The 24,783-nt window shown below is 35.5% G+C and overlaps 2 protein-coding genes across 3 annotated transcripts in view; one reads left to right on the plus strand and one right to left on the minus strand.

Moving 5' to 3' along the window:
* Positions 1–3,182: 3,182 nt before the first annotated feature.
* Positions 3,183–23,277, minus strand: LOC144959317 (ubiquitin carboxyl-terminal hydrolase isozyme L5-like). Of its 2 annotated transcripts, none has more exons than XM_078891869.1 (11): positions 23,163–23,277; positions 20,059–20,122; positions 18,853–18,958; positions 16,989–17,114; positions 16,121–16,182; positions 14,607–14,737; positions 13,260–13,326; positions 11,930–12,122; positions 11,158–11,256; positions 9,095–9,201; positions 3,183–5,612 (listed from the first exon to the last, which is right to left on the minus strand). In XM_078891869.1, exons 1-10 carry the CDS (start codon positions 23,233–23,235, stop codon positions 9,139–9,141), a joined length of 984 nt encoding a protein of 327 aa, XP_078747995.1. In that variant the 5' UTR covers positions 23,236–23,277; the 3' UTR covers positions 3,183–5,612; positions 9,095–9,138. The 2 variants fall into 2 exon arrangements, with proteins under 2 accessions (XP_078747995.1, XP_078747994.1); XM_078891868.1 differs by having other exon boundaries at positions 11,930–12,137.
* A 540-nt stretch (positions 23,278–23,817) lies between these two features.
* Positions 23,818–24,783, plus strand: part of LOC144958987 (uncharacterized protein C7orf57 homolog) — a 13,673-nt gene continuing 12,707 nt past the window's right edge. Inside the window, exon 1 of the mRNA XM_078891290.1 lies at positions 23,818–23,948. Within this exon, the coding sequence (XP_078747416.1) occupies positions 23,918–23,948 (31 nt within the window). The 5' untranslated portion in view covers positions 23,818–23,917. The remainder of the gene's footprint in view (positions 23,949–24,783) is intronic.

Genomic DNA, 24,783 nt, shown 5'->3' on the forward strand with positions numbered 1-24,783 from the left:
ACTCGGTAATATTAATATATCCCTCCTCATCCCCTAAGATGTTATTACATGTCTCTCTCTCTCTATCCATCTCTTTTCCCTCACTCTACCATCCTCCATCTCCTTATAGACCACGAGGAGGAATATTTTGAATGACCCAGACTCGTTCATCGGGTCATATCTGAACATCTCAATACGTACCCAAAGATAAATGTATAGATAGATATATTGCAGTTTTAAACATTTTAGCCAGAAAACTCGTCCTTCAAATCAAATATCGATTGATTAAAGTGACCCTCATCTTGTTAAAAAACTCAAACCTGAGACTTTGACTTTGAGAAAGACTTCAGGGAGTTGCAGATTTGAATTTGAGAGTTTTGGAAAAGACGAGGGTCATTTTAATTGATAAATATTTGAACGACAGCCAAAATGTCAGAAACAATTTTTTTAAATTTCAAAATACCACAGAATATAATACAGTAGAGTATTCAACGTAGAATAAAGTTATTGTTACTGATACTGATAGTGTCTTTCGTTACCAACTTGGATTTCATTACGCAATACTATTTATGGGGGACAGAAATTGCTACTATTTTTAGTCTGTTGTCTGAGAAAAGTTTATGATGAAATATCCTTCCTTCCATACTTATATGTCATGACACGCCACAATATTGTTTTTATACAAGTTTGGCCTATGGTGACGATGGAATGTGTGGGATGATTAATATTAGGCATAATTATTATTATGAACCACTATTAATTTTATTATTGCTATGATTATGGTTTTTACATTTCATTTTATTATTATTATTATTATTGTTATTATTATTATTATCATTATTATTAAAATAATTTTCAATCCATTGTGATATCAGAACGGTGTTATTTCTTCTTTCCTTTTTTATTCGGTAGTTTTGTCTTATACTACAAAAGTATCTGGGTGGGGTCTTTGGCCTTCCATAGTGGGCAGGGGGTCACGCTTTGTCTTCTATCACCTATATCCATTTTCCGAATTTCTTTCTGACTTTGTCTTGGTATGGAATAACTCAGTTTTGTCCTGGCTGAAGTCCTTGACCAGGAGGGAAACAGTCAAACATATAGTTATACATAACACCACAATTAATCTCCAATTCTGAGTGGGGTTCCTGACCTCCCATAGTGGGCAGGGAGGTACATACTGTGTCTTCTATCCCCCTATAACTGTTTTCCAACTTGCTTTCTGTCTTTGTCTTGGAATGAGATTATTTGATTTTGTCCTGGCCCTGGCCATTTCCTAGCTGGGAGGGAAACAGTCAAATGTGTTGGTTTTGGGAGATATTTTTTTCCCCTGTAAATCACCTCTGTTCTGCACTGAATTATTTTTCCTTTTACATATGATTTGTAAACAATTGAGTGTGTTCTTCGTGCACCTGTGCTTGTGTCTGGATGAGACATTTAGTGATCTTGTATTATTTTTGTTTTTAAGGGTTTTACGGCGCTTGCAACACATTAAGGTCATATCAGCGCCAGTAAAAAGGAAGAAAATGGGAAAGTAAAAAGTTCTAGAAATACAATTAAAGCACCCAAGCAAAGGGAAGACAAAGGAGAATTGGTTCAAATAGGAAACAGATGTAGATTCCAAAAGCACACCATCAAAGTACTTACTTTGAGATCACCTAAAAGTCTCATCCAGACACAAGCACAGGTCCCAACTAAGAGGAATACACTCAAATGTTTACAAATAATATATAATATGTATACAAAATATAATACAGTGCAAAACAGAGAGATGATTTACAAGGAAAAAAATATCATCTCCCAAAACTAACTATACATTTGACTGTTTCAGGGTGTCCGGTCAGGGCCAGGACAAAACCAAGTAATCTCATTCCAAGACAAAGACAGAAAGCAAGTTGGAAAACATATATAGGGGGATAGAAGACACAGTAAGTACCTCCCTGCCCACTATGGGAGGCAGGAACCCCTCCCAGATTTAGTGATCTCAAACGAAGTACACTGATAGTGTGCTCTTGGAATCTACATCTATTCCATATTTGAACCAATTTCCCTTTGTCTTGCTTATTCTTGGGTGGTTTAATTGTAATTCTAAAACTGCTTACTACCCATTTTCTTCCTTTTTATTGGCGCTGATATGACCTAAATGTGTTGCAAGCGCCGTAAAACCCTTAAAAACAATTTCCATGTAACACATAACTCCATGCCTTTTGAAATTAAAACACATAACTCCATGCCTTTTTTAATTAATCTCCATTTAACACATATACACTCCAGCACAGTTTCCTCAGACTAATTGTTACCCCAACAAGGTTCCTTGGACTAATTTTTACCCCAACATGGTTCTCTTCGAACTAATTTCACCCAGGCAACATAAAAATTAGATTAATTGAAGGATTTTCAAAAATGCAACCTGTGATTTTGACCACTGATGGTTTACTATGACATTGATTATTGACAGTTAGATATGTGTGTATCTATCTATCTACACTGCATGTGTATGTATACTGTATGATACAAACACACTCCATCGCCGTTTCGAATAACGGACACTTCTCTGCTCATTCTTACTTCCCCATTCGTTCTAATCTGAATACCATGCGCCATGATTTACTAATGCTTGGCTACGACAGTAAATGAACGTTGTGATAAAGCACCCAGCATCCCCTTCCACACACACACACACACACACACCAACTTCTTGTAATATTAATATATTATGTAAATAACACAGGCAATAAAGTAAATAAATAGTATGTGTCAACTGCAACTCAGTGCTGCAAATTGAGCTATGAAGACGTGGCTTGTTGAAGTTGAAGGCCATATATCGCGGTGAATATTTGAGCTAGGTATCTTTCGAGTTCGAATCTAAGACCATACCGCTGAGCCTCACCGTCTCCCTCCCTCCTCTCCATCAAGTTTCAAGTTGACTTGGCAAGGCACGGTTTCCTCTACCTTTTTTGCATCTCCCAAGGAGTTTGAGGAAATCGTGCTGGAGTGTATGTCACCACACCTTCTGAAGTCAATCTCCATTTAATACATAATGCCATGCCTTTTAAAGTCAATCTCCATTTAATACATTACACCATGACTTTTTAAATCAATCTCCATTTAATACATAACACCATGCCTTTTAAAGTCAATCTCCATTTAATACATTACACCATGCCTTTTAAAGTCAATCTCCATTTAATAAACAACACCATGCCTTTTAAAGTCAATCTCCATTTAATAAACAACACCATGCCTTTTGAAGTCAATCTCCATTCAATACATTACACAATGCCTTTTGAAGTCAATCTCCATTTAATACATTACACCATGCCTTTTGAAGTCAATCTCCATTAGTACACAACACCATGCCTTTTGAAATTAATATTATTTAACGTGGGAATTTTAAATAGCAAAACAATGGAAATAAATACAATATATCATCATTTTTTTGACAGAAATAATTACTCTGATACATTCAAAACACACAGTAGCCTGTCATAACCATTAGGCTCATGGAACTGGAGTTTATCCCATTTTCTATTGCATGAATTCAACAATAGCAAATTCCGGCACTGGACACCCTTTGGATAGAATGTTAGTCTATTATTTAATTTAATTTTTAATAGTTTTACGGCACTTGCAACACATTTAGGTTATCAGTGCTAGTAAAATGGAAGAAAATGGGATAGTAAAAAGTTCTAGAATTACAATTAAAGCACACAAGAGAAAGTAAGACAAAGGGGAATTGGGAACAAATAGGGATCAGATGTAGATTCCAAGAGCATACCACCACCAATGTATACTTAGTTTGAGATCACCTATAAGTATAAGTCTCATCCGGACACAAGCACAAAATCCAACAAAGGGGAATATACTCAAATGCTTACATTATACATTCAAAATAACAAATATAGTAATACATAACAGAGAGATGATTTACAAGGAAAAACAATCATCTCCCAAAACAATAACTATGCATTTGACTGTTTCCCTCCCAGCTAGGACTCCAGCCAGGGCCAGGACAAAATCAAGTAATCTCATTCCTCCAAGACAAAGACTGAAAGCATGTTGGAAAACAGATATAAGGGGATAGAAGACAGTATGTACCCCCCCATGCCCACTATGGGAGGTCAGGAACACCACCCAGAATGTTAGTCTATTGCAAAGTCCTTTCAATCAGGTCTAACACACGCTGCTACCTAATCACTACTTGGTGGCCAGGATGGAGGTTGAAGAAAAATTTTTGACTTCACCTCAGCTCGACCTCAAACCTTTTGTGTGTGAAGCGAGTGCTCTACCAACCAAACTATCGTGACATAACATAAGAGACAGATTTAACGTCCATCCCCAGGATAACGAGGAAACTTTGAATAATGATTTTCCTGAAGACATAACATAGGGATGACCAGCTCAACCCTTTTTGCCTAATTCAATTCAGTCTACGTTGATACTCCAACCGAGTATTGGTTAACTCGTAGCCTGATGCACCAATAAAAAATCATGTCACAATACAAAGACGTCAATCACCAAATGATGGTTTAGTTTAAACACATTCAGCGCTAGTAAATAGGAAGAAAATGGGATAGTCAAAATAATTATAGATTAGATTTACAATTAAAAGCAGACAAGAAAAGGTCAGACAAAGGGGAATGATTTAAATAGGGAACAGATGTAGATTCCAAGAACATATCATCAATGTACTTAGTTTGAGATTACCAAAAAGTCTCCTCCAGATATCAGCATAGGAACTCACTAAAAGGAATACACTCTAATGTTTACAGAATACATAACAATCATATGTAAGAGAGATGTTTGACAAGGAAAAAAATATCATCTCTCAAAACTAATACTAAACATTTGACTGTTTCCCTCTCAGCTATGACTCCAGCAAGGGTCAGGACAAAACCAAGCAATTTCATTCCAAGACTAATACAGAAAATATACAGGGGAATAGAAGACACAGCAAGTGACCTCCTGCCCACGTCGTGAGGTCAAAGACCACGTTTCAAATCTACAAAGTTAAAGACCGTAATAAACACCAACAGTAGACCTGCCTACTTGAAATTTTACAAAATTTATAAGTTTAAGGAGATCAAAATTGTAGTCCCTAAAGTTAATAGAATAGTCCCTATAATCAACAATTTTCCCTCCCAAGGAAAAAATTAAAAAACTTCGAAATCCTTAAAATGATCTAATCTGACATCAACTTTCATTTTCAATCAGTTTTAATGACTTAGAGATGCTCATGAAGCTCTGAAATTGGAGGCAAATTTCCATAATTCTACGAATTTTTCATAATACGAGGCAGGTCTTCAACAATGACACACACACATACATACACACGAATGTGAGGGGGGAAAAGTTTAAACCTTGCCAAATTTGATACTTAAAAAGACCATTTCAGCATATAGTTGTTGTATTTTTTTTATGAAATAAAAATTTGAAACATTAAATAGTTACACATTTCAATTTTATCTTGTTTGTACATTTTAAAATCTCAATGAAAACGAGATTCCAGATAACAACAAATTTCAAATGAAGATAAAAAAAAAAAACGATGTATGTTTGTTTTGCTGTAGAAACTCAAGACAACCACATCTTGCCCTTTGTGACTTTTGTTTACTGTACAATCTCACATCAGATATCTGAAAAAAATAAGTATAGAAATAGATAATAAATAAATGCCCAAAAAAGGAAACAGCAAAAAAACTGGAAAAGGAACGTTTTAAAACAAATGAAAGAAGGAATTTTTTTTTCATCTAGAATTGTTAATAACTGGAATAAACTGCAAGAAATCACAGTATCACCAAAAAATTTGAATAAATTCAAAGCAGAGTTGGAGATAAGCATCATCCTAGGAAACAAATTGGTCCAATCATTAATAGATGAGGAGGAGCGAAGGAGACAACACCAAGTCTAAAAGCTCTATACAGAAGTATCCAGGTATCCAGTATTTAAAAATCAAACTTAAAGTTGTATGGTCTTTGCAATTCACCACAGCAAGTAACAAAGTATCGATAGTACTATGGACAGTGCTGAAGCTTGAAAGTGATTTCAAAACGACCTCTAGAGTACTAAATTGTTCTAGAAATTGTTTAATAAATATATTTTGTGGAAAATACTCATCAATGGACCATGACCTATTCAGAGGATAGTTAGCCATTGCAACTGTCCATTTCACACAAGAAAATATTCACAAAGAGTGAGCTGGACAAAAACCTGGGGTTTTAATAAGTTATTTTGGATATATGAAGCAAACTGACTTAGGAACACAACTAAAGACGTCAGAGGATCACCAGCATATGACTATGTTTTGTAGCAAAGACAAGCAATCTTGATCATGGTCAATAGCTGGTTGGATGGTAATAATAATTATAACAGAGTAGCCTTGGCGTTGTCTTTGGATAAAGTATTTTCACACATCATCCTTTTGTCTTAGGTGTGACGCTAACTGAATATGAGCCATGATAGATATTATAAGAATGGCAGAACAGAAAGAGGTCCTACAGGTTGCGTGTACTGCATGATTGAAAAGTCTATTTCATATGGCATGTGCAGTGAATTGCACTGGAACTGCATACCACAAATATGAATTAGATATAAGAAGAGGCACATACACTCCACATGAACAACATTTGTACCCAAAGTACAGAAATTGAATTTATATCAAAATAAATCTCCATATCTCTGAATTGCATTTATTGTGCTGAAGAAAAGGGAATACATACAGTATTTATATATTTCTCATATAATATAAGTATAGGATACATAGGTACTCCACAGTGCAGGAATAGGAAGATAAAGATTAAATTGCTCTTTTGAGTCTGGGGTACATTTGTACCCCACAGTACAGGAATAGGTATATTGAGGTTGTTTCCTAATGTGAGAGTCTGGGCTACATTTGTAACCCACAGTACAGGAATAGGTATATTGAGGTTGTTTCCTAATGCGAGAGTCTGGGCTACATTTGTACCCCATTGTGCAGGAATAGGTATATTGAGGTTGTTTCCTAATGTGAGAGTCTGGGGTCCATTTGTAACCCACAGTACAGGAATAGGTATATTGAGGTTGTTTCCTAATGTGAGAGTCTGGGGTCCATTTGTAACCCACAGTACAGGAATAGGTATATTGAGGTTGTTTCCTAATGCGAGAGTCTGGGGTACATTTGTAACCCACAGTACAGGAATAGGTATATTGAGGTTGTTTCCTAATGCGAGAGTCTGGGCTACATTTGTACCCCATTGTGCAGGAATAGGTATATTGAGGTTGTTTCCTAATGTGAGAGTCTGGGGTCCATTTGTAACCCACAGTACAGGAATAGGTATATTGAGGTTGTTTCCTAATGTGAGAGTCTGGGGTCCATTTGTAACCCACAGTACAGGAATAGGTATATTGAGGTTGTTTCCTAATGCGAGAGTCTGGGGTACATTTGTAACCCACAGTACAGGAATAGGTATATTGAGGTTGTTTCCTAATGTGAGAGTCTGGGGTCCATTTGTAACCCACTGTGCAGGAATAGGTATATTGAGGTTGTTTCCTAATGTGAGAGTCTGGGGTACATTTGTAACCCACAGTACAGGAATAGGTATATTGAGGTTGTTTCCTAATGTGAGAGTCTGGGGTCCATTTGTAACCCACTGTGCAGGAATAGGTATATTGAGGTTGTTTCCTAATGTGAGACTCTGGGCTACATTTGTAACCCACAGTGCAGGAATAGGTATATTGAGGTTGTTTCCTAATGTGAGACTCTGGGCTACATTTGTAACCCACAGTGCAGGAATAGGGTTAAGCATGTTTCGGACTCAAATATGGTAAATGGCTCTTACTGAATTTTTGGTATATAAATTACACGCCTTTAAGCATGGTAACTTCAGCGTTAGGCAAAATCTGTATCTGAATGTTAATAGCTATTGTATTATCCCCTCCATTCATGTGATGGTCAGTGAAATTGTCCAAAGTAGGCTGGAATGAAGAGACCCCAAGTGGAGGTGGAAGATGACCAAGTGGAAGTGGCGACCAAAATGCCTTCATGCTCAGAGCTGTTATAAGGCTTGAACACCATTTGTGTGTTTTTATGGAATCCACTGGCTTCACATCTAAATTCAAGGCAATTACAAGATCTGTGCAACAGAGCATTGTTTCACATCACAAGCAAAAGTCAATTACTGGATTCTTTTCACCAAAATGCGATGAATCCCCCTCAACACCGACATTCACCCCATGAGAGAGAGAGAGAGAGAGAGAGAGAGAGAGAGAGAGAGAGAGAGAGAGAGAGAGAGAGAGAGAGAGAGTAAATGAGAGAGAGAGAGAGAGTAAATGAGAGAGAGAGAGAGAGAGTAAATGAGAGAGAGAGAGAGAGAGAGAGAGAGAGAGAGAGAGAGAGAGAGAGAGAGAGAGAGAGAGAGAAAATAAGTAGGAGTGAAATATCTGTTCAATGTTATAGTTATCATTTAACGTTATAACAAATGTAACTAAATGACAAATTGCCATATTCATGGACAATAAATATCTATTATTATTATTATTATTATTATTATGACAGATAACTCTTGTGTTTTTCAAATTGAGTGTTTTTATTCTGTTTTTACCATTATGATTTATGTAAATTATAAATATTTAAAAAAAAAAGAAAGCAGAACAAAAACAAACCCAAACAAACCTCATGCTTCAGCATTGAGCACACTGGTGACCATGCTTAAAGGCTGTAAGAAGAGCCAATCAGATATTTTGGATAAAATTGTACGGCTATGTGGTCTTGTGGTATGACACTCGCTTTCAGATCGGAAGGTCCTAGGTTCGAGCCTCACTCTGCGCATAGTTGAATCCTTGGTAAAGCCCCTTTACTCACATTCTCTCACCGTACTCAGGTGTAAAATGAGTACCTGACTGTTAATAGCGTTGTTTCTGTTTTAAAAAAAATTGTATATCACCTAACAGGCGTCATGTACTGTCCTAAATGTTAAATGTTGCTGTTGGCCAGGGACCCCTTGTTAAGCGGTTTGAGCATGTTTAGTGGATATTGCGCTATATAAAAGCTCAATTTAAAAATTAAGTCAATAATAACCAAAAAAAAAGAAAGTGAATAAACTGTCCCAAAAGCAAAGTTTCCTCTCACTCTCATACTTACACATACAAAGACCATCACAGAACCATCCTGTCTCTCACCACTCACTACTTGCTGTCCACAGATTGTTGCTCTTTCTCTTTCCTCTTCTTGATAGCCGTTTCTTTGGCCTGGATTGATTTACCAAATGACAGTGAGACACGATAATTGTTCATGAAATAATAAAAACCCAGACCCAGAATAAACTAACAACCATCATAAAACTTCATTCTTTCTATATTACAACTCAGAATAAAACATATTTGTGACCCACCATCTCAAAACGGTATTTATGTCGGAATGAATGAATTCACAATTAAAATGATAAAAAAATACAAACTTCCAAGTGCTTTCGTAGGAAAAAATTGTATTTATTATCCACCATACTCATCTTGGATTGTTTGTTTTTAAGGGTTTTGCAGCACTTGCAACACTTTTAGGTCACATCAGCACCAGTACAAAGAAGATAGTAAAAAGTTCCAAAATTACAATCAAAGTACCCGAGAAAAAGGAAGATAGAGAGGTAGGGTTAAAATAGGGAACAGATGTAGATTCCAAGAGCACACAATGTCTCGTCCTGACAGACAGAAGCACAGATCCCCACAAAGAGGAACACACTCAAATGTTTACAAATCAACATATATGTAAAACAAGAAAAACAATACATAAAAGAGAGATGATTTACAAGAAAAAAACATCATCTCCCAAAACTCTAACTATACATTTGATTGTTTCCCTCCCAGCCAGGGCCAGGATCTCATTCCACGACAAAGAAATCATTTCAAGACAAAGACAAAGTACGATGGAAAACATAGGGGGATAGAAGACACAGTAAGTGCCTCCCTGTCCACTATGGGAGGTCAGGAACCCTACCCAGTCATAGTAGATTATTAACTCCAGCTTTCATATTTGTGTCTCTAAACTCAGTTTTTTGTACTTACTTCACCCCAACATAATACCGATTTGAGACCATGGGTCACATTTTGTCATATTTTCAACAACAAAAATTCACATTTCATCTCAGGAAGCAAGAAGCAATCAGCACATTCCATGCATAGAGTCAAATTGTAATCAAAAATTAAATTTAAGAAATACAGATCCTTGATGATTTCATGATGAAGCAGAATGCCTTAATCATACAAAATCATAGGGCTAGAGCTCAGGTGGTCGCTGGTTCGGATAAGTAAGTAAGGAGAGCCATTTATCATTACCTTATAATATCGATTTACAGGTCTCTAAGCTTGCAATAAAATATTTGATGGAAAAACTTAATAAAATAAACACAATTTATTGTTTTACAAGTAATGTAAATAAGATAATGCTGCATAAAACGTTATGGGAAGCTGTAAATAATTTTTTCCTCTGCATACAAATATCAAGTGTTTGAAAACAAATACATATTTCCTTCTAAGTTAACCCACAGCGGTGATGCTTGCATAATTTATGGATGTAGTGATCAGGATGATACTGAGGCATGGAGTTGTGGTGAAAATGGATGATGCTAAGGTGTTTGCAATGACACCAGAAGAGACATCACCAGAATTGGATCCAGTAGTCTGATGTCACGCACCCCGGCAACGGTGGCCATCTTGGTTCTAAACAAAGAACATCATTACTTTTTATGGTTCAAGCTGGCTAGAACTTTTCATATGTCTTGTGACCAGAATGTGTAAAAGTCAAAACATGATCAAGTTTATGGGTTTTTTTTCCTCTGGATACGCTTTTATGCTCGCCGGAGAAATATTTCATACGGGCGTCCGCCATTGTTCCGATAGTTTAGAGCCAGTGTTGCTAAGTTACCATGCGTCATTATGAAGGAAGTGACGTTAGGACTATTGAATCCTATTTGACTGAAGTTACCCGTAGCCCAGAATTTTAAAACTCTGACCGGATTTTTTTATCTGGTAAAACCGGAGTTTTGGCCTCTCTGGCTAACATTGTAACCAACACCAGATAGAGAAATTAAAGGTAAATTCTAGGAGGAAGATTTGTTGTAGAATAAAACTTATCGCTAATCTAAACTCTAATAGTCTCACAGAAGAGCAAGGCTTCTCCAATATTCTAACAAATATTATACCAACATTTACCTTTTCAATCAATGGAAGCAACTTCTTTTCCTCTGCCAAAATCTTCAACAACTCCATAATAAAAGGGAGGTAATTGTGTTTCCGTCGAATGTTTTCAGTCTAGAGGGGAAATAGAGGATTGGTAAAATAAAAATGTTTGGAGAAGGAACCACTTGGCTACCTCTACCAAAACAGAAATCAACAGCCAAACAACCAACATATTAAATTACCAGTGTCGGTCTCAGTAGCTCAGCGGTGCTGTGTCTCGTCTTGTCACAAAAGTCAAGCGATGTTAAACATGGTCAGTGGCCAGATTGGTGACAGTGATTGTGGAAAATTTATAGTTGATTCCCTGGGAAAGGCACTTAACACATATTACCCCATTCAATTAAGGTATGAACGACTACCTGGCTATAGGCAGTAATGATTGTTAGTACAAAAAGGACAGCTAACACGCAACTGGTACTGTATGGAATGGAAATATATGGATCCATATGGCACATCGAGCACGGCAAATCAGTGGAAATGTTCTATATAAATGTTCATTTTTTACTTTTGAACTGCATCTGAAAATCATAAAAGTACCCCCCCCCCCCCCCCTTCCCCACCCCAAGCAGTCTGAATGAAGATTAGAAAGTAATCAATGAAAAACAAAAGGGGAAGTTTTGATCATCTCTTAAAAGAAGAAAGAAATTTGTTCCATTAGAAAAGACTTGCTGTCAAACCTGTATAACATGTAACAAAGGAGAAAAATGGAATGTACACATCAAGGAAGTTTAGCACTGTAAGATACCTTGTATCTCTGTTCTTTCTTCTCCTCCTGCGATATGAGCTGTGCAAGCCTAGAGATCTCCTGTGTGATGTCGCTGGACTCCATCCCACTGGTTTCCACCAAGCTGTTCAACTCCTGCAGACGCTTTGAGTACGTTCGCTTCCGGTCCGACACGACAGCCATCAGGTTGAAGTGGATCTCATCACTGCTGTACCTGAGAGAGTTAATCCTTATGCCGTCAATTCAAATATTAAACATCTCATGTCTGATCAAGCAGTTGAGTCAATGCACCGACCTGTCACTGGTAACCAATAAAAAAATAAATTGGGGTACGCTGTTGACACTTATCTCTTTTGTGTCTTGCATTTGTTTTTAAAATTATACATTATATGCCCTTTTCCTTCCAAACTATCTGAATTGAAAAGTAATTTTTTAAAATAACAAGAGTATATATGATGTACAGATATACACGATATATTGGGCACGATTCACTTTTTATTTTTACTATTTGCTCTCTTGAAATGCTGGTACAAAAAAGAAGAGAAAAAAAAATATCTTTTTTGGTAACAACGTTAAACAGTTTAATTTAGCCCCAAAAGATAAATTGTCGGTTTAAATTTCATTGGTGTACGTGGCAAGCCTAGTGTACCCAAATACATACACACAAAAAAAAACAGGAAAGAAAAAAAAAAAAGAAGGGAAATTCAACCCTTTATAAGAAGATCATTTGATATCAGGGGGGAAAAAACTAATATCTTTTAAATATAACCATCTATAGTGCATTCTTTTATAAACTCAATATATTCCAACCTCAAACTTGGAACAAAATGATATAAACCATTCAAATTTGTTTGGTTTGCACAAACAAATCAAGATGGTGGTTTTCTTTCGCCGTTCAAAACATCTTCTCTGTGACTTTGAGCAAGTCATCTCGCAGCTCACTTTACTGCATTGTACTGTGGCTGATGCCTGTGTCATTCCTGTCTTCTCTTGGAATAGACTCTAAAGGCAAATTTCTCCTTGAGAACAAATAAAGGGACTTTTGGTAATATTCATTTTGTATTTATATCTGAGACCGAGCATTGGGTTTGATAAAAAAAAAGACTCCACTTATTATAAAGCATCGTTTTTGTCTATAATAATAATAATAATAATAATAAGAAGAAGAAGAAGAAGAAGAAGAAGAATAATAATAATAATAATAATAACAATAATAATAACAATAATAATAATAATAATAATAATAACGATGAAGAACATTGTAAAAGTACCTGTTATAATAAAAATTGTTTCCAAGCTATAAAACTAATAAATAATCTATTTTTTTTAAAATGAAATGACTGGATCTCACTTTTGCATCCTTTGCTCAATGATGGGCCTGACTAAATCCAACCAGTCCTTGTCTGAAGGCACAGCACCTGGAGATAACAGTGTTCAATTTAATACCTATGTCTGGAAAGTAAGTGGAGCAGACAATGTAACCAACAATTACAAGAAATGAATTGATTCGAGATGTGCCAGAAGACAAGAGAGAATAAAAATGTTTTTCGGATGATAGGTAGTTAAACCCAGGACCTGACTGTCACAGAGCTGCCAACCCCATCTGATGAGAATGTGTACAATGGGACCTCAAAATGGGGGAGATTTCATAAAAATGGGTACAATCCTGAAATCAACGGAAACTGACCATTGTGAAAGTAAGAGGAAGGTATACTTACATAAAGTCACACCGCACAAGCTCAATTGCAGCAACAATGATGTTCCCAAGACTATAATCCAATCCTTTCAGAATCCTACCTCCCAGCATGAAGATCATAATTGGTCAAAAATACGATCCAGCAAGCTTAAGATAACAACAATACGAACATCCACGCTATTAAAACTAAAGAAAACTGAAGTGACTCTGTACACTGAAAATGGGTACAATCTTGGGGGAAATGCATACAAGCGTACAATTGCTGAAAATGCGTACAATTCCGCATTTTTCGCGGTAGGTTGGCAGCTCTGCTGTCATGACACCTCTGCCATGTACACCAATAACTTTGCCTGTGGGGCAAGTCCTCTATCACTTTGCAATCAAAACCACCAGAACAACAGGATCAGTCAGCCTCGTATTAACACGAAAGAATAAAACATCAGACAATGATGATGATGATGATGATGATGTTGTTGTTGATGCCATTTTGTTTTTGTTTTTACGATAACTACTATGTTACTAGTGTGCATCTTGTGTGAGTGTGTCTATGTCAATATTGTATTGTTATAAATGTGTAACCAAATGACAAATTGCCACTTTTTTGGGGACAATAGAGATATATTATTATTATTAAAAACAACAAAAATAAAGGAAAATGGCTTTCCATGTAATATTGTCGGATGGTGTCATTGCCAGGGGATTCCATGAAGTCATGAAGGAATAGAAGATAATACACCTCTGATGACAACAGGAATCACCCATTCTGTCTAAATGGACAAATTAGGGGTTCACCATAAGAAAAAAAAATGAAAGTGCCTGAATCAGGGCTTGAACCCAGGAGCTCCCAGGTCACAATGCAATGCTATGACTACCCCACCCCCTCTCCCCGCACCCCCTAAAGCCCCATAAAGATGAAAAACTAAATGAAAAAAAAAAAAACCCAAGTTTAACAAATATATGAACAAAATATAATCTGTTAAAAACCATGACAAATCATTTTACCCAAGTCCAGAGGTCCCGATTTAAGACCATCCAACTCATACAACCGACCATCAATGGGGAGGTAACTCACAAAATGAAATACGTCATCTGATTTCTTGGCTAGTTTCTCGTCAAATTCAAACATCTGTTGCCTGGAAAATAAATATTCAATTATCTTTCTGGGGTTTGTTTTTTTGCGCCATAATAAGAACAATTATATAATCAATAAACATCTTAGGACCTGAAGAAAGACAATGGAAAAGAAATAAAAGAGGAACTCATGATATAGTTACATGTGGAAAAAAGGGAATTGCTGCTGCTTGATGATGATGATGACGACGATGTTGAAATGATGATTTCAAGCAATGATGACCTGCAACAGGCAACAATAATACGCAGGGTTGCCAATTCAGGCGGTAAAAAAAATTTACTGAACTTTTAAGAGAGCACATCCACCGACCACTATCTGACCATTGAACTCCAGCAAAAAAGACATTAATTTTAGCACTTACTTTTTTTCCGCTCAGCAGTAATGAAAATTATACTGGGTTTTTTTTTTTAACATACTGAATTAAGTAAATATACTGAAAATTGGTATCCATGATAAAAAATTAGTATATATTTCTTGAACACATCCTAAAATTTCAAGGGGAGAAAACATTAATGCAGAATTTTTATCAAGACATTTGGGAAAATTTGACACCCCATGGAAATATGTCTATTAACCCAGAAAATGTGATAGCCCCTGCCTAGATCATTTTTATGATTCTTTATGTTCAAATATGAAAATCACCTTTTGTCACAGCTTCCAATAGCCAGGGGGAAAAATAAAAAAAATCTAAAAAATTTAAAACCCACAAAATAGAAAAATAAATAAATAAATAAATAAATAAATAAATAAATAAATAAATAAATAAATAAATAAATAAATAAATAAATAAATAAATAAACAAATAATAATTTTCCTCTCACTCAAGTTTGTTTTATATTTTTGTTTTTAAGGTTTTTACTGCACCATTCAAAACGAAGAAAATGGGATACTAAAAACATTCAAGATTACAACAACAAAAAACACACGAGAAAATGTAAGACAAATAGGAATAGTTCAAATAGGGAACAGCTGTAGATTCCAAGAGCAAACTATCAGCGTACTTAGTTTGAGATCACCTAAAAGTATCATCCAGACACAAGCACAGATCTCCACTAGGAGTAAGCATATATGCTTAAAAATCATGATATTGATGTTCAAAACAAAAAATAAAACAGTACATAACAGATAGATGATATATAAGGAAGAAAACATCATCTCCCAAAACCTGTATCTATACACTTGGCTATTGCCCTCCCAGGACTGCGGGCAGGGCTAGGACAATATCATTCCAGGACAAAGACAGGAAGCAAGTTAGAAAACAGATATAGGGGACAGAAGATGCAATAAGCACCTCTTTGCCCATTAGGGGAGGACAAAATACCCCATCCAGGATCTTGCTTCAGCTATTACATCATAAAACACAAAACTATAACACAAACCATACCTAGCAAAACTGTTGTGCACTTCCCGTATAGTGTCAGAGTTGCTCAGACTGAGACCTCGATTCTGAGGAGAAAATAAGGTGTTGGAGGATTCTTAGTAGAACAGGGCAATGGCAGAATTCTTAAATCAAAATTCTACAACAAAAGTATTGATATCGTCTTTTATTTTTTCGTACATGACATGTAATTCTTTGATGTGTGGTCTCCCGAACAACATGATTCAAAGACTACAAATTTTACTAAATCAAGCCACCAGAAATGTTTTGAGAAAGAAAAAAATGGAATGCATAACACTAATGTTTGTGACTTTGCATTGACTCCCTGTAAAATTTAGGATATTGTATAAAATAGCAATTTTATGTTATAAATTTTAGAGATTCTGTTGAAACTTTTAAAACTCATATAAAAACACATTTGTTTTTTATATATTACATCTCTGATGAGATGATTATTGAATCTGTATCTCATAGTTATCTGTTTTTTATTGTCACATTAACGCATGCACATGTGTGCATGAGTACATGAACAGAAACTTATATATTTGGCAAATCGGATCTTTTTGTAATACTAAGGCTCCGACCAGTCATCAAATTTTGCATGGTGTTTACAAACAATTGAAATGAAGATGGTATACATGTGTATATGAGATTGATTACAACTGGGATTGAACTTGATCCCTTTCCGTGTGAAGCAAGTGCTCTACCAACTGAGCCAACTAGACCTATTATTCAACTCACATTAATCATGAACTCAATTTTCTTCATATGATTAATTCTGACATAACGCTCTCTCTTCTTCATATTACTAATTTTTTTTTTAAAAATAAAAAAAATAAAGTTTGCTGTCCAATGACCTTTCACATTCACTCACCGCTGGATCCATTTCCTGTGTGAACTCTTTGAAACTGATCAGCGTGTCACCCAGTTCCACATCTTGGTGTGTACAATTTAGTAGGATACTCAGTAAAGCCTGTGTAGCACAAGCATTGTTGATGACCTGCCACAACCAATCATAAGAAAGTAAGACAAAACATTAGGCACTGCTACACACTTGACATCTTTTCATAGAGCTATCATGGGACACCCCAGACCTGCCAACCCACCTCAACCATTTGAAAAGATTCATCATATTTTTCCAAATATCCAGGAAAAGATTCATCATATTTTTCCAAATATCCAGGAAAAGATTCATCATATTTTTCCAAATATCCAGGAAAAGATTCATCATATTTTTCCAAATATCCAGGAAAAGATTCATCATATTTTTCCAAATATCCAGGAAAAGATTCATCATATTTTTCCAAATATTAAGGAAAAGATTCATCATATTTTTCCAAATATTAAGGAAAAGATTCATCATATTTTTCCAAATATTAAGGAAAAGATTCATCATATTTTTCCAAATATTAAGGAAAAGATTCATCATATTTTTCCAAATATTAAGGAAAAGATTCATCATATTTTTCCAAATATTAAGGAAAAGATTCATCATATTTTTCCAAATATCCAGGAAAAGATTTATATCATATTTTTCAAAATATCAAAGAAAAGATTAATCATATTTTTCCAAATATAGGAAAAGATTTATCATATTTTCCCAAATATCCAGGAAAAGATTGATCATATTTTTCCAAATATCAAGGAAAAGATTGATCATATTTTTCCAAATATAGGAAAAGATGAATCATATTATCCAAAATATCCAGGAAAAGATTTATCAAATTTTTCCAAAGATCCAGGAAAAGATTTATATCATAATTTTCAAAATATCCAGGAAAAGATTTATATCATATTTTTCAAAATATCCATGAAGATTTATCATATTTTCACACCAAAAATCATATTTTAAACACGTGCAGCCACATAAAATTTTTAATTTAACATTCACTGGATTTATGGAGACTAGCCAGTAGAGTTTGTAGGAAAAAGGGGGAAAATTCTAAAAGTGGAATAGTTGAAGGTCATTAAAAGTTGTCTCCTCCTAGATGAGAATCTGAGAAGCCAGACAGATGATTGTCATTGGAATGGCAGAATTTTCCGCATTACGCGAAATTTTTATTCTCTACTTTCTTCTGGCACTTTCCTATTCACTTCAATTCATGTTATTATCAACATAAGTGCCTGCTCCAGAGGCTCCTACCCCCAATAGCCCCAAAACGGAATCATAGTACATAAAAAGCGGAATTTGAGACCAAAAAGTGGAATCAACTTACTAGAAGCCTACTCAATAATACTACCGATTGGAGCCAACATATAATATTACTAGGTCATTTACCTCACATTTAGGAGCCAACAATAATAATAATACTTCGGTCATTGACTCCCCCCACCCCCTCCCTAAAATATAACATTATCTGACATCAACTGCACGGAATATGAAGGGAATAGTCAGACACACAAAATGTGTGTTGATTGACCATAGGAGATGATGACGAAATAAACCATAGCTAACATTTTAAAATTATTTTTCTTGATTGAGAAGCGGAATTTTTGCCTTGAAAGCGGAATCGCGGGATGTAGACCAATTAAGCAGAATGATTCCGCGAAAAGCGGAAGGGTAGGAGCCTCTGCTGCTCCACTCACTTTTCTGAACACATAACAAAGAGATGATTTACAAGGGAAATAAAATTCATCTCCCAAAACTATAACTATACATTGGATTGTTTCCCTCTCAAATTTTTGATATAGTTTTAGCTAAAAGAACTTCACCAGTATAGGAAGTTGGTCCGAGTTACCTGAGAAGCAAAGAAGATTTTCTCCAGTCTGCTGTCCTGGACGACAGTTCCGTCTGTTTCAACATCCGGTGTCCACTTGAACAAGAAGATGAGACCATGGACAGGCCTGAATTTTTAAAAAATTAAAGATGAAAAAAAAAAAGTTTTTTAAAATGAAGGAATCATTCAAAATACAATCTATATTACCCAGCACATTACATGTCAATATTTTGAAGTGAACCAGAAGATGAAAATTAATTAAAAGACATATTTTAGATTTTTTTTTTAAATTCTATAATCAGGGTTGCTGATTTTCCGTATATTTATGGAATTCAGTAAGCTAGAAAATCTAACAGTAACAGTATTATCAAATAACTGGACGAACCGAAGTGCAATCTCAACAGAGGCTCTAACCCCCATTAGCCCCAAAGAAAAATCAGAAGACATAAAAAGCGCAATTACAGTATTCCCTTGGAATAGACCCTAGAGACAAATTCCCCTATGGGATGAAAAAAGGGAATTTTATTTATTTTATTTTGTATTTACGACGCATTGTAATTGAACACAGAGGAATGCATAGTGTCATCGGTCACAAGTCACTAGACCAGTGGTCCTCTAACTGGGATCTCAGCAAACTCATTTCATGGGAACACAATAAAAAAATTCAAATTTATTATCGTTACATTGTTTGAATGAAATCGGCTTCTGTAAAAGAAGTGCGGCAGACTTCATCACGCACCAGCTGATAATTATTTAGATAATTATGGCGCTTTTTTACTTCCGAATAATGTAAATATTAATTAATCTATTTGTTTTGCAATCTTTTCAATTTTCAATTTATAGTGACAGTTTTAACCATTTTACAGTGTTGAAATTATTCATATATATTGCGGTTCTGGTTGTGGAACTGCTCCTTGTTTATATATACATCATATTTCCTTTATCTTTTTATTTTATGTGTAAATTATAACACGTCTATACAAAAAATGTCCTTTTTGGGTTGCAATAAAGTATTATTATTATTATTATATTATTATAATCCAAACCCTAATAGGGGACTGCTGATTGTAATTTCTAAAAAGTTTGAGAACCGCTGCATCAGACCACAAGAACACACAAATTATCCATTATATTTAGTCAAGGACATAACATTTCGGCAACATTATAATTGATACATTAAGTCTTTAAAGATATTTTTAAAATCCCAATGATTCACTTTCTACTCACTTCAATTCTTGAAAGATCTCTGAATCCAGACTCCAAATTTCTTCAACTTGTGCTCCTCGACATCCTGAAACATATAAATGTCAATGACATAGAGACATAAACATAATCATAGTAAAATCTATATTCGCAGAAAACACCAATGGAATTCAGATCCCTCAAAAAATATCATACAGAGCATGAAAATTTCCAACAATGTTTGAAATACAGTACTAGTCACTTAATCGGAACAGATTCTTCAAAACATTTTTTTATTCATTAAAGAAATTTTGACTCGATTTGATTCTCATTCTCCATTCTTGTTCAGAGGTCATGAGATTGGTTCCAAAAATTAAGCTATCCTGACATTCTAATGTAGCAAAACCTCTTTCAATAATCTGACTGTCATGGTTTACTGTTTAGAGCTAGTTCTATTTGTCACTTTATGTTTCTAACTGATCTGTGTCTGTACTGTATTGTCTAACTCTTTGTGTTTTAATTTCTTTCCAGATCATGTCAATTTAAATGTTGAATAAAGCCTATATTTTGCATGGCAATCATTCCAGCTACTTTCTAGATTCACAACACTGACACCTGGTAAAAGTTATTATAACTGCTCTCTGGAAAAAGAATCTACATAACAATGGAGTCATTTATTAGAGATGGCAATCTCAAAACTCCAGGTTTTATCAGTATTCACAAACTTTGGATTGTTTTGATTGAAAAAGTTGGTTTTACGTACAATGCAGCCTCTCCATAATGACATCATTGGGACCAGAAAAAAATGTCGTTATAATACAACAACCAGAAATAGCTTGGGGGCGGAGGGGAGTATGTTTACTTAACTATGGTTGTCTTTCTCCAACCCTCTGCAGTGGTGGTGTTGATGACTATAAGGATAATGATGATGGTGGTGGTGGTTGCTGCAACTCGGTTTAACACAACTTTCGGTTAATCGCAAAATTTCCCAATTAATTCTATATAAAAGTCATTGATAATTGCAACAAACTTCGGTTAATCGCAACAAATTTTTGCCCTCAACAAGTGGTAAATTCAAGAAATCAATCAAACAAAATATCATGATTAAATTTCATCATGGAAGAAATCGTGACAGGTTGAAAAATCGAGAGTGAGTGGGATTTAATGCTACATTAGTGTGTCGTCACTCTATTATAAACAAAAGAGGGTGTGGCTTTGCAGTACGGGTTTGTGATGTCATCTGTGGCCATTAAATAGGGGGCAAGGGGGCTGGGTATAGTTTTTACAACAGATAGACAATGACAGTTGTAAAGAGATATCCTTTGTTTTGGGATTGACAACTGTGCTTTGTGACCAACGAGTTTGGTGAGAGCTTATAGTCTCTCATCACGGCTAATCTCTTTGACTCATTTTAAAATGTTGAGAATAAAAAAGTGAAAGTTAATCAAATCTGAATAGGATGTCGACTTGCATCAAAGCTGCTTTTGCTTGAAAAAATATATACAGGGCTGCCATATGGTTTTTCTTATTGCTCAGTATGTGGTAGACTAAGAACAATGTTTACAACAACTGGTTTGAGTATACCATATATGTGTTAAATGTTGCGATAGTGGACTGGAAACTGAACTTCGGTTAATCGCAACATTTATTATGATCCCAAGGTGTTGCAATTATCCGGAGTGGACTGTAGTAGTTATGATGATGTAGTAGTAGAGGTAGTTTATTGATGCTAACTTCTATTATTTGCTGAAGTAGGGGCACTGCTGAGATATTAGTTGATCAATGACGAGAGTGTATGTGTGTGTGTGTGTGAGAGAGAGAGAGAGAAGGAGATAGAGAGAGAGAGAGAGAGAGAGAGAGAGATTCCTGGAACATTATAAAATATATTTAACTGTAAATAATACAATAAACGGGGATGGAACTATTCTCATTAAAGTTCATTAAATGAAGTAAATTAAAGTAATCTGACATATAAGCTGATAGGTATCAAGATGTGAACGATTGGAGAGGTTGGGTCGGGGAAATTTTCATGGATTGGATTGGGGTAACCAAAAACAAAACAAAACACGATCTTGTCAAGTTCCAGACTTGAAGGAAAAGTTGAAACGTTCAAAATCTCAAGTCACACAAAATGGTTCAATCATCCCTCCGCATCTTTCCTGCTCAAACTAACACACTCTCATTCATTCAACTTCAAACCACACGACAACACGTCATTTTGAACAGAAAATACAGCATTGTGTTCAGTGAGGGGACGGCTAATTTTCAGAGTACTACTGCGAATAAGCAGGAGGCCTTCCGAAAGCTCCTACATCCTCAGTATTCTTGTTCTAGTAGGGGGTTTGGGAGGGAGGAAACATTGTTTATAATGTTCTAGTGGGGGGTTTGGGAGGGGGGAGACTTTTTATTTTTTTTTTAAAGTTTCAAATGTCGTGAACGGATTTCTCAATCTAGTTCACGATATGTAAAATAAGGAAAAAAGTTAAGAAAAAGTCTCCACCAAAGTGGGCATTCTCCAAATATGTAAAGGACATATATGGGCGGTTAAAAAATGCCATGTATCAAGGCATTACGAGAATATCCGGGAATGTCCATCCGGTGCCGGTAATATAAAATCAGTCAACACTTGACTTAGTTTCAATCAACAATCCATAATGAGTTTCGAAGTAAGAAGAGCTTGGGAAATGAATGCAACCCGTTTTTATACCCAATGTGACGTCACAAACTCATGGAAGAAATAACACATAACAGTGAATTGAACTCACAATGACACCCAACAGGTTACCCAATATGAAAACAATTCACAATTCACATTCACAACTCAAAATAGCCAAACAACAACAAACATAAACAACAATAACTACGTCCCCACACCCCCTCCCAAACCCCCTACCAGAACATTATAAAAAACAAGAATACTGGGGATGTAGGAGCTTTCGGAAGGCCTCCCGAATAAGCACTTCCAAAAACTAAAAAAATCTGGTCACAGCCGATAGCTCATTTATCGGGTTGTCGCTGGAGCTGGAGTGCCAAGGCCAAGGAGGCGTTTACCACAAAGTACCTACTTTTTAGCCAATCTCCTGGGTATAGCATATGATGCATCTTACAATGAATTATATTAGTTTTAAAAACGGTATATATCAATTTACCAAAGCCTTTAATTAATTCTGTGAATACACCAGGATCGCTTTCGATCAGGCACCAATCGCCGGCAGAACCCATGATGATAATTTGACGTCTGTTTTGATTTTGCTGCAAATGCAAAGTAACAATTTCCTGTTTGGAAAAGTCAAATTATGGATCATGTACATATATCTGATAACGGAATAAAAATGAAAAAGAAATGATTTTGTGAATTTGTGTTATTTTTATTTGACAAAAGTTCAAAACTGTGTAAAAAAAATTTTGTACACATCATCTGCTTTAATTTTTTATTTGAATTCAATATTGAATCATGCCGTTCGTGCAAAACATTGGTCACCAATCATTCTTTTTAGTTTATTCGTAACTATTGACTACAATATCACACATTCATTACAAGGGCTGGTCATTATTTAGTAATGTTTTTTTATTATATTGTAATCGTGATATACTTGGGGAAAAGACAAGCTCTGCATTCACATTTCCTTTTAATATTTACATTAAATATTATGTCGATAGAAAAGAACTTGAATTCCATGGACTTTTCAAACTGTTTTAAATTCGTTATCAACGCTGATAATTCATAACTCGATCAATATTCCATTCCCTAGATAATTTCATATCCCTCTAAAAATATTCGATACTTCATATTTATACCCATTTGACATCTTTGTTACTTCTTCCGGTGTAAACAGTTTTGTGTGGTTATAACATTCCCCGGTTTAACAACTACTCGAAAAACTTGTAACAGATTCAGTTCTTCATGCCTATTTCACAAAACATTAATGAGGCCGGTGAGTAATTTTGAAATTGATTCAAAGGACGTATGATGCTGTCCTGACTGGCTTGACTCTCCAGCCACTTATTACTATTGACTCAGATTCACTCTCACGCCACGCAGGAACAGGGAGTATCAACTGCAACTAATCTTTGGAGGGCACATCTCTCCGAAATTGATTTATGAAATTTAGAATCAGCAGTCTATACTTCCAGCCACTGTAACATCCTTGCCCTTACCCCCCGCCCCCCCCCCCCCCCCCCACCCCTCCACCCCGACTTATCTCAATCTGCAGGTCTGATAACCAAATTGTTATATCTATAGTCCCATTGTTGCAGTTGTAATTGGGGGTGATGTTGTGATACTAAGCTGAGGACTGCAAAAGTAATTAACAAGAATGAATATAACAGTAGCAGCTTCAAAAAAGGAGAAAAATGCCTATCACGGAACGTTTTGGACTCAAAACCTTTCTTCATCCAACAACAAAAAATAATTACAACATAAATCCATTAGTACTTAAAAACCCAGATCGACGGCAGAGAAAAAATGAGCATGTGAAAAGATCCTGGAATGTAAACAATAGAATGCATTTGCTTGGTAACCAAGGGTGAGCTGAATAGAGCTGAATATAAAACTCTGTATAAGGTTTAGTGGGTTAAATAATATGACGAAAAGAATAAAATTTGTGTCAAGTATATTAGTTGTTATAAATCCAATAATGTGGTGAGAATAATAATCCAGAAGTATGAAGAATTAACACTGATCCATTTGAAATGTTGATAGTAATCATGAATATGAGCTAAGCTTTAGAATGTCTACTCTAACGATGAAGGAAATACAGCCAAGGATGG

The sequence above is a fragment of the Berghia stephanieae genome, chromosome 13 (genome assembly GCF_034508935.2).
Source record: "Berghia stephanieae isolate SIO BIC M18660-M18661 chromosome 13, UCSD_Bste_1.3, whole genome shotgun sequence".
In the NCBI taxonomy this organism is placed as follows: Eukaryota; Metazoa; Mollusca; class Gastropoda; order Nudibranchia; family Aeolidiidae; genus Berghia; species Berghia stephanieae.